Consider the following 11,746-nt stretch of genomic DNA (forward strand, 5'->3'; position numbering starts at 1 on the left):
AATTAACCGTTACTGCTAAAAGCTGAACTGAAGTTTGCTTTTTGAAATCTGGGGCAGTAGAAAAGAGTCTACTATCAACAGATTTGAAAAAGAAAATTTTAAATACAACAGGAAGCAGCATAAGCAATGATACAGAAAACTTGATGTCCTCTGAAATACAAATGAAAAGACTAAAAAGAAACCCAGAAACTTAAACAAATGTAAGGGCTTTTCAAAAGCTCAGGTGAACCCTGGAAGACACTTTCACAAGCTGTAACTAAAGCATTTTGCTAGAATGATAATGAAAAAAACACGATGGATCCTGATACTAAAACTTCCACAAATTACTTCTGAGTGTTCAGGAATTCACAGGGTTTCCCACATGATCAATATGCATCTACGAGACTTCCAGAAGTTAATCTTATTTTCTTTGTTCAAAAAGTCTTTTTAGAGTGTTAGTGCTTGTCTATGCCATTCAAGGACAGTGCTATCACAACACACAGGGACAATGTTTGCCTTTCAAACATATTACTCCTGACATTATCGTTCATATCAGTTTCCAGAGGGGATAATTCTATCTTGAACCAATTTTTCAGAAGTTTTGTTTTTAGGTGTCTTCAGACGTGAAATAGCCTATATTAACCTATTTCAAAAGTAAATCATTTAACACTTACCTGTGCAGTTTCTGTCATTTTCTGTTCAAAATCAGATTTAAATGCAGCGTATTTCTCCACATATAGTTTATAGGTATCTGTAGCTTTTTTTGATTTAACTGCTGCCTGTAGATCAGTACAAAAAAGTGTCAACTGCCATACATAGAATCTGATCTAAGGTTTTTAATATCACTATTAAAAGTAAGCTTGGGATGATCTACAAAAAATATTCAGGGACATATCAAAACAGTGAAGTGTCATAACAGCATTTCACCACCAAATAACTCCGATTCAATGCATTAGAGATTTCTATTTAAAGGTGTGTATATAAACCACATAAAAAGGTAACAAAGCAATTACCTAATCTCAAGCCCTTCCCCTTATCACCAATAACAAATTCATAACACACTTATTTTGAAGTCAGATTTTTATTGCTAAAGTTAACTAAGTAGCTCTTGTCAAATATTTAGGACTACAACAGAAAAACAAGATGAAAGTTGGGTTGTAATACAGATCAAACAGTTATTTGTGCAATTCTGAAAGCGTGAATGGTAAAACCAAACCAAAACAAGAAGGTACAGTTCTCTATTAGAAATGAAGAAAAAAAATCAAAACTGCAGAAGTTACATCCATGGAAATGTTATGATTAAGATATATTTGAAAGTGAAGATAATGCAGAACACACTAATGGCCAGATTTATGCAGCTCAGGAAAAAGTTTTTTTCCAAGTTTACAGCATGACACACATGAAATGGAGTTTTTAAAACTTTTGATACTCTTGCTATTTCCAAGTTAAAAACTTATGAAAATAAAAGTTCTATCTCATTGAAATTTACCATTAGTTATAACTCAAAAGTATTACTGAACTGTTAATGACATCAGTAAAGATATTTGTGTATTTACTGTTTGTTCTAGTTCTGAACAGCTGTCCTCTCCTCTTTCAAATTTATTTAATCTGTCCTACAGTAAAAACAGAAACTATTTCTCACTTGCAGTAACCTGTAAAGCTGACCAGTATCTATAACTTTCTCCTTACTGAGAGTAACATTATAGCATTAGCACTTGTTCACCTGGTGAAACATCAACCAGGACTTCAGATGAAGAGGTACCAAAGCTACAGTTTCACTGTTCCAGTTCCAAAGAAAGCTTAAGCAGATCTTGGCTAGGTAGTCTGCTAAGTCCAGTGTTTCAGAGCCTGAAATAAGTCACTGTATAAAAAATAAGGATCTTTCAGGCATTAAAAGGAGAATATAACAAGTTGTATCAAACCCATCAATTACTTGTCCCAGATTTAACTTCATGTTTCTCACTCTTCCACATTCACATAGAGAAATTACAAAGAAGAAAACAGTCCTATCTTGTTTCCCAAATACTATTTACTATGCTGAAAGTACAAATTGGTCCACAATCACTTGCTTTTAAAGACAATTCAAAGTGCTTTGCAATGAGATGATTCCAAATTTAAACATTGAAAAGGGAGAACATGTCAAGTTCAAAGATTTAAAAAATATATATTTTTTGTAAAGCATGATGTAAATAGAACCTCATATGCATGGCATTTAGACAAAACCAAATGTTCTCTGTCTTTTGTGATCTTATTTAATGCAGAATCTGAGTGGTATGTGCTGAAAAGCATCTACAAAACCCAACTACTCAGAAGGACAGACAAAATGATAAAACACATGAACGGTGTATGATTAACTAGTAATCTTTTCTGAAAAAAGGGTGTGTCTATTCTCAGGTGCAGCAATTGCTAGAAATCTATTTAGTAGATTTACAGTATATGAAAGAACAAGGAAGAGTCATGATTTTTTGTCAAGTCACTATAAATAGAGAAGTTCACATGTCAGAGAACAACAGGAAATTATTTCACAAGTTAACACTAATTTTTGGCTGCAATGGAAATTGCAAAGTCTCAAATACTTCCCTCAGATTCTTCAGTACTTTTCTAAGTATCTGATTTTGTGATAAGTACTTAGCATATTGATGCAGATCCACTGCTTTCTGACAAAGTAGTTATTCTGTGATATTGATAGAAAATATTTTTCATGTTGTGCTAGAAGTAATAAACCTATTGTCTGCCAAAGGAAAAAAAGATATACAGTCTTTGTCCCAATGTTTCTGAAGCTACCAGTGTAAACTTGAAAAGACACGACTACAGACGTGTGATGGTCATTGTTAACTGCTCCCACTGGAAACATATTTCAAGTACTTGCAGAGCATTCAACTATGGCCTGACTGTTTAATCAGAAATATTTAGGGATGATGCATAAAATAGTAAAAAACTGCACTAATCCTACAGTGCTTCCTTTTTCTCACTTCTCCTGTAAACATCAGTCAGATGGAACATTTTTTTGTTTCCAACTGAACAAATATGTTACATCTTAAAAATAAACTTTCTATCAAGTCAACCTTTCCTACTGAAAACCTTCAATGGGTTTACAAGAACTGAGAAAAACTATACTTTGAATACACTGGCAGGAAAACATCTGCTAACCCACATATTTCTGATTCATGTCAAGAATCCAACACTGACTGCCATTTGAGACGAAGGTAGGAAAAATTCTAGATTTATATTAAATATTTAACAATCAGAACACAGTAAACAGGATCACTTCTGTCATCACTGAAAAAACAATAATCTACTCTATTTGCTCTATCAAGATAAAGGGCATAAAGGTAACAGATACAAAGGGCTCTAAGATCATTCTAACTAGAACACAGTAACACAATAGAAATGGAAATAGTAGGCAGAGGTATAAGACATAGCTAGAGACAGGGAAACATGACCTCTTTCCTCTACTACTTAGTTCCCTGAAAAAATTAGTTGCTCCAGCAGGTGATCCTTCCCTTCTACTCAGCATTGGTGAAGCCACATCTGGAGTACTGTGTCCAGTTCTGCATTTTCCATTGCAGGAGAGACATGGACTTACAGGATACAGCCTGGTAAAGGGCCACTAAGATGATGAAGGGACTGGCACACTTCTTTAAGGTGGGAAGGCTAAGAGAGCTCGGTCTGCTCTGCATGGAGAAGGGAAGGCTCAGGAAGGATCTTAACAATAGATAAAGATAACGTAAGGGAGGGTAAATAGAAGACATGCGCACAATCTTTCCAGTGGTGCCCAGTGACAGAACCAGAGGTCATGGGCACAAACAGAAATACAAGAGGATCCCTCTGAATGTCTTTTTTTCTGTGAAGGCGATTGAGCAATGGAACAGGTCACCCAGACAGGTTGTATCATCTCCATCCTTGGAGATATTAAAAAGTCAGCTGGATATGGTCCCGGGCAACTGACTCTAGGTGACCCTACCTGAGCAGGGGTTGTTGGACAAGATGACCTTTAGAAGTGCCTTGCAACCTCAGCCATTTTGTGAATCTCTGAATGAATCAAACTCACCTATAAGCCAAGGACAAAACTAAATATAACATCAAGATACTAATCCCTTGGAATTTTGGTCCATGCAATTTTAATTTTTCAAATTATCACTGAAAGTAATGTTAACTTGTTTTTCTTCTCAATGGAACTGACTTCAAGCACTGGTGTAATTAGTTATGTTGTCCCACTGAAGGAACAACTTCTACTCCTTAATTCAGTGACAGGGGTATTGAGTTTACATATTTATATAAGTAAATCCATAAGTAAGTCCATCCGTGACTCCTCAGGAAACTGGTGGATAAAGTTGCAAAGCTGCTTTCTATCATCTTTGAAGAGCTGTGGCAGTCTGGTGAAGTTCCTACTGAGTGGAAAAGGAGAAACATCAGCTTCATTTTCAAAAGGAGGAAAAAAGGAAGACCCAAGGAACTACAAGCCAGTCAGTCTCACCTCTGTGCCCAGCAGGATCATGGAGCTGATCCTCCTGAAGGCTCTGCTAAGGCACATGGAAAATGAGGAGGTGATTGGTGGTTACCAATATGGCTTCATCAAGGTCAAATCCTGTCTTACAAATTTAGTGGCCTTTTACCATGGGGTAACAGCATTGGTGGACAAGGGGAGAGCAAGTGATGTCATCTACCTGGACTTATGCAAAGCTTTTGACACTGTTCCACAAAACATCCTGGTCTCTATATTGGAAAGATACGCATCTGATGGATGGACCACTTCATAGATAAGGAATTGGCTGGATGGCCACACTCTTCAGAGTTGTGGTCAACAGCTTGACATCCAAAGGCAGACCAGTGACAAATGGGGCTCCTCAAGGGTCAGTAGTGGGGCCAGTGCTATTTTATGATCTTTGTCAATGACATTGATGGTGGGATTGAGTGCATCCTCCCAAGTTTGACGATGACACCAAGCTGCATGATGCGGTGGACACACTGGAGGGAAAGGATGTCCAAAGGGACCCTGAAAAGCTTCAGAGGTGGGCCCATACAACAAGTCCAAGTGCAAGGTCCTGTACTTGGGTCAGGGCAATCTCAAGCACAAATACAGGCTGGGTGGAGAATGGATTGAGAACAGCTTGGAAGAAAAGGACTTGGGGGTGTTGGTTGATGAGAAGCTCAGCAAGAACCAGTCATACGTGCTTGCAGCCCAGAAAGCCAACCATGTCCTGGGCTGCATCAAAAAAACTGTGCCCAGCAGGTCAAGGGAGGTGATTCTCCCCCTGTTATCTGCTCTTGTGAGAACCTACTCAGAGTATTGTGTCCAGTTCTGGAACCTCCAACACATGAAGAACATGGAGCTGTTGAATCGAGTCCAGAGGAGGACAATTAAGTTGATCAGAGGGCTAAAGCACCTCACCTATAAGAACAGGCTGAAACCATCGGTGTGTTTTAACCTGGAAAAGAAGCTGGGGAGACTTTATTGTGGCCTTCCAGTACCTGGAGTGAGTCTACAGAGAAGCTGAAGAGGGACTTTTTACAAAGGCATGTAGTGATAGGACATGGGGTCATGATTTTAAACTGGAAGCAGAGAGATTAAGGTTAGACATTAGGAAGAAATTATTCACTGTGAGGGTGGTGAGACACTGGAATAGGCTGCCCAGGGAAGTTGTGGATGCCTCGTCCTTGGAAGTGTTCAAGGCAAGGTTGGATGGGGCTTTGGGCAACTTTGTCTAGTGGGAGGTGTCCTTGCCAATGCAAGCAGGTTGGATCTAGATGATCTTTAAAGTATTTTCCAACCCAAACCATTCTATGATTCTATGACAGATGTTGAAACAATTATATGCAATATCTGTAAAAATCACTGAACAAACTTAACATATCATGCAGATATCTCCAAAATAAAGAATTAGAACACATAAGGAATTTTAAACAAAACATAACTAGGTACTCAAATTATGTCAATTATTAAACAGCCACAACTACTACTTTTTACTGCTTTTATATGTTTCTGAGCATTTCCCTTACTAGCACAAGGTGAATGTGTTACTCACTGACAGCAAAATGAATTAAAGTAAGATGTTGAAGCACTACCTTATCAACTTCTCTCTGTGTTGCTCCTTCCTTTTTCAAACGTTCCTGTTCAACACACTTTGCATTGTAGTTTTCCTTTGATTTCTGTAAGGCCTGAGTGATACTTTGAATATTTTGCACAGCTTCCAATGTTCCTGAAACGTCTTCTTTAGTCTGTCAAATATAACATGGTCATCAAAACCAAATAATGTTAATTTCCATGTTAACAAGTCATTAGACATGCATAAGAAAAAAATAAATTAACCTTTTTATAAGCTTTGATTTGTTCATCTCCATACTTGTGAACTTCTTTTATTAGCTCTTGTAATCTTCGCACAAGATCCAAGTGACAGCTTGCTAGTTTTTCTGTTGAAGTTTTGAAAACATCCCAAACTGGTGCAAATGTCCTAAAGTGAGAAAAGTATTTAATGTTCATGTGGATTTTTCTACTTGGCTATGGTTATCTTTTAATAATACTAAAGTATAATTGATAATTTTAAAGAAATCAACTTCTGTTTCTAAAATTAAAACAAACAAAAACCCTAACAACCACTAGAAAGGCTCACTAAATTTGTTTTAGTGTACTTGGAATAGTTTCTACTAATTTTGTCAATGTTTTATGTTTTACCTGTATTGGTTCTAATGGGTAAAACATAGCGAAGTTCACTTAATCTTCTCTGTCATCAGTACACAATATTGTCAAGTGGTATTCCTAAAGATGATGCAAGATAAGCTCAAAATAATTTCACATGTAGAAGTATTTTTACGTGTACACTTGAATAGTGTGAATAGATCAGAAATTACTTGGTTAAGTTTTTGTTGTGTTACATCATTATAGCCATAAGATGCAAGAAAATACATTGGCAAAAATGGTCTGCCAATGAAAGGGATTACTGATTAACAGAGTTTAACCATGGCAAACGAACGGGGAGGACAGGTCATTCCTCAGATTCAGATTTTTATACCGAATGTACTTCTCCGGCTGCTCTAAGGATATACTTCTACCTCAGTTTCCTGGTTAATGCTGCTGAAAACTCAATACTATACATAGTCTTTAAAGGTCTGATGTTCAAACTAATATGCAGATCCAGAACCTTTGAAGAGCAGCAACAATTGGTATCAAATTATGCACTGATAAAAGCTCCCCCCATCTCTAGCTGTGATTACTATAAATAAAAGAAAAAATCTAGCCTCAACTAAGAATCCGAGTTCTCACTGGCATAATCTTTCTAATGAAAAAACATCCATTAATCATTTCAGTTTTAAAAAACATACACCATATAAAAAGCTTTCATTAAACTAAGGAATAAATCTAATGAAAAGTCTCATTTTTAACATCTATGGGAGTGGATAACACTCCAGAAATCAGAAATAATATAAATAAATATACTTACTGTTGCATCTGCAGACCACATGTTTTCCTCAGAATAATTACGATAGGCTTGGGAGCCTATGACATTTCAAAATTAATTGTTATACTTAACATGTATTGAGTTATGTATTTCTTTTATTACACTTACTTACCCAAGTTGTGTGTAATTGCTTGCTGATTTGGCTAGTTTTGTCATTGACCTTGAATATGCCTCCTCTATTGTAGCCCTGTTGAAGAAATCCATCAAAAGCATAATTGAAATTTTTGAAGATATTTCAAAACAGAGGAATATGCATTCTGAAATTGCGAAATAGAGGACCCCTAGGAATACCCAGTTGGAGCAGCAGATACAGTATAGAAATATTCTACTACTACAAATTGAACACATTTAAAACTTTTTTCTTTTTTCAGATGAAACACCTTAGTTTCAAAAGGTCCTCATAGAAGTTTTGAACAAAAACTTTCTAAAATCCTTAAGCTGACTATAAAAAAAAACCCCACAACTGACAGTCTTTTACACATCCTATATAATCTTTTAATCTTTTGTGGCTATTTCTAAGGCTGGAGAAAAGAGAACAACAGACTTCTCTGATCAGGCTGCATATATCCTACACACTATTCTGAACAGTACAAATAACAGAGATTGGCTTAATACAGGCATGTGTTCTTTGTGCAGTAGGCAGTCTGTACAGTCAAATACATGCTCAATTATCTTCCCTTTCTCTTTGAGAAAAAAAAAATAAATTAAAAAAAGGCAAATTCTCTGGCTAGTCTGGAGACTCCAGCAATCCTGATTAACCAGGTGACTATTGTCAAATAGTTTACACAAAGGTTAAATGCTCTAACTTCTTGAAAGCATTATCACCAACTCAAATCTGTTTCCTCCATCTCTCCAGCAATTTTCACTCTCCTGTGACTTCACTTCTGAAAAAAGGACCAGTATGTTTAACAGTAACAGAAGGGCAGATGTGAAGAAAGTTCAAACAGAGTTAAGTCTAATTTCCATAGCAAACAGTTCAGAAAACAAGGTACATAAAAGTCAGGTTATAAAACCACTAAATCTAGGAGGCTCCTAATAAATGTTGCTCATCCACTTGCATATTTCTAGCAGCAAAGAGTACTGAAAAAAAAAATCAATAAATCAAGACTACACTCCACAAAATATGGAGAGGAACAGATAGCCTCTTAAATTCTTTGCAATACGCAAAACAGAACATGGTCAAGACAAGTGGACTGTTGTAAAACACTGCTGAAATACTGCCCAATCCAATTTCTTTTGAGATCAAAAGTTTGACCCATGTTTGCCAGAAAATCAGCTTTATAACTTCACAACAGTTGTGATGGGCTTCACCACTCAGATATGGACACTTGTAAACATTTTTATTTAAGAGAGGATTCCCAATATGTAAAGTCTATTCTTTTGAAACTATAAGCCCCAAACTACCTCTAGCTTAGACTGAGATTGATCAATGAGTCATCCCTCACTTGAAAAGTACCACCTATCTGGCATTCAATTGTTTTTTTTCATTGGCAGCTGGTATACTGAGATCCATTAGTAAAGCAGGGACGAAGAAAACACAATGGAACAGATAGGATACAATGTTTAACATTCTGAGGGGAGGAGGTGATGGGAAAGGAATTAACTTACTGCTGCTGGCTTGTATTACTGGTAGATGTTTTCAAATCCCAGTGGAAGTTGCTTTTAAGGAACTGTATTGAAGCGTTGTCAAACAATTGAAAATCTAGCACTAAGATTCTAGTGAATCTCAGTGTGCTAATGAGAACAGAATTTGTCACACGTTTTATGAAAAATGCTGTAAGATGCCTTCATATCTCTGTGGCAGATGCATGAGAACAATATTCTGATCCATGCACAATAATAGAAAATAGATTTCTCTATTTCTCATTGAGGATAAAGTAACCATGTGGATCCTCATGTATTCCTACATGGCCTTTAATTTTTAATTTTAAATGTTATTTAATCTTGTTTATCTGGGAAAAATTATTGTTTCCTTCTTGACAAATCAATAAAATTAGTTAGCAGAAAATTCAGCTGAAACATTTTTAATATGTGGAGAAAGGTAAAAATGTTTTATTTATGGATTGCAAAGGCATATCTCATTCAAAATTAATTTGGAGGAGCTTATAGTGAAAAAAAACTAGAACGCCATACACTTTACTGGGTATTTTGAGAAGAATGAACAGTCAATTTTTATTTATGTCACTATAATAAAGTAAAGAATCCAGGTAAGAAATAACATGACGTTATTTTTGCCTATTTACATTAGACTTTTCATCTTAGGACCAGCATGAATAAAATTAATCACAGCCAAAGAATACAACATAAAGCAGAAGACTCAGTTCTCAGCTAAATATGGAAGTAAGACAAAATGCAACAGATGTAAAATTAATAAAAGTAAATGTGTCCAGGTGATACACAGCTTAGGTCTATGACTTACCATTATAAAAACTAGTGATTCAAAAATTTAAAGCAGATTTTAAAGGAAAGATCCAAGAACTCACAATGATAACACAAGGCAAACATTTAAAACATTTAATATTAAAAGTGCAAGCTTGTGAAGCTTTAAGCATTTCATACTAAATAGGAACAGTGTGATGTCCCTCCACTCAACTCAATGCCAGATTTCACTGGAACCTTGTCTGGCTTCATAATACGTTCTCTGGAATCAGGGATTCTTGGAAGCTTAGTTCCTTGGGTTGTGTAGTCCTTCCAACAAGAGACTGCCTATCACAGATTCTATAACTCACCCCTTTCTGCTTAGTGGAATGGTCTTTGTCATTTTTTTCCATTCACTTTGAAACCAGGATTTGTGGAGGTTGTATTTTCTGGAAATGTACTTTTTTGCTGAGATATATTTGAGGCCAAAACTGAAATTGTGATGCAAAACTCCAGAAACCAAAGGCTGGGGTATTTGACAGTTTTTAATGCAATAAAACTTCACTGAAACAAGCCCTCGATCTCTTGCAATTTTTTTTCATGCATCATCTGGTGTCAATAATTTAATTAATACAAAATTCTGAAGCAGATCTTGTCCAGAATGGAAATGGCTATGTTTAATGTAGCAGAAACAATATTTTTTTCATTCAGAAGTAAAAACAGCACAAGGTCATCTGCTTTGGAAGTTGTCACATCTGCAGATGTGAGCTCTGCCCCTTGCATTCCATAGAAAAATCTGTGTTATTTTCTGTATACTATTTTCATGTTCCTATGAATCACTTCCTCTTCTTTAACATGAAAGTATAATTTTTTTAAAGATCACACAAGTAGTTGCTAGTACCCTAATTCTATATTCATTGTCAAAAACTTTGTAGGACTGAAAATTTTGATACTTTAAATTACTTCATTTCTTCCAAACATGATGAGAAAATGCAATAAATTAAACATCTAATGTGACAATTGCAGATTTATTTATTTATTTTTTAAATCACAACTGAAAAATCAGAAGCTTGTTATTAGTTGCCACTTAAGACTCACTATTCAGTTCTGAGTGAATGGAATAAACTGGATTTTCTTGTAGGATATATTTCAAAATTTTCCTTGATTTTTACATATTTTGCATGTTATAGTTAAACATAATGATAAACTTAAATAAAACCCATAAACAATATTTTAAAGAGCCAGATCACCAAAGAAGAATACTTACCTTTCTCTTATAAAGTCTGCTAAGTCTTTTGTTGACAAATGTCCATGTTTCATGTTGTGATAGAGGACATCAAAGCCACTGTTTCTTTCCCCCTAAAGATTAAACAAACATGGTAGAACTATGAAACGCAACATGCTAAAGCAATTACAGAAGAAAGTATAGAACACATGCATTTTGATAACTGATCACCATTAAGTGAAGGATTTCTAATGCTTCAGCTTTTATCAGTTGTTCTTATCCCCTTCAATCCCCTATTTGTAAAACAAACTAAAATCACTCCAGCCACGACTACTATAATTTTATTTACAAGTCTTCTATGACATATTTCTAGGCTATATTCAAAGCCACTTCTTTTCTAGATTTCTACCAGTCTTGTATTATTTTACTTCCCATCCAATTAAACACATACTTAATATTGTACTCTCTTCATTCTCTCACATCTTTTGTTATTTTACATGAACTGATATTCACACTTCCGGATCACTGGATATCCTGCTTCCCCAATTCTTCATAGTTCATGTATTTTCCTGCTTTTTGTATAACTGGTTAAGAAAATTAAATTACTGATCTCTTTGTTCTTACAGTTAACTTCCCTTTATCTTAAGTTTAGTTTTAAAACTTAAAGCAACCTTTTGGCACATAAAGGCTGCCTAATGTCCAGTCTAAGCCTCCACTGGTGCAGTTT

General features: G+C 35.6%; 1 protein-coding gene across 1 annotated transcript in view; it reads right to left on the reverse strand.

Moving 5' to 3' along the window:
* Positions 1-11,147, reverse strand: part of FCHO2 (FCH domain only 2) — a 75,552-nt gene extending 64,405 nt beyond the window's left edge. Inside the window, exons 1-5 of the mRNA XM_010006373.1 lie at positions 11,062-11,147; positions 7,549-7,623; positions 6,290-6,431; positions 6,046-6,198; positions 654-758 (exon numbers count right to left, since the gene is read on the reverse strand). Coding sequence (XP_010004675.1) covers positions 654-758; positions 6,046-6,198; positions 6,290-6,431; positions 7,549-7,623; positions 11,062-11,114 — 528 coding nt within the window. The 5' untranslated portion in view covers positions 11,115-11,147. The remainder of the gene's footprint in view (positions 1-653; positions 759-6,045; positions 6,199-6,289; positions 6,432-7,548; positions 7,624-11,061) is intronic.
* Positions 11,148-11,746: the final 599 nt, after the last annotated feature.

Source organism: Chaetura pelagica, unplaced genomic scaffold, assembly GCF_000747805.2.
Source record: "Chaetura pelagica isolate M959 unplaced genomic scaffold, ChaPel_1.0 scaffold559, whole genome shotgun sequence".
Lineage (NCBI taxonomy): Eukaryota > Metazoa > Chordata > Aves > Apodiformes > Apodidae > Chaetura > Chaetura pelagica.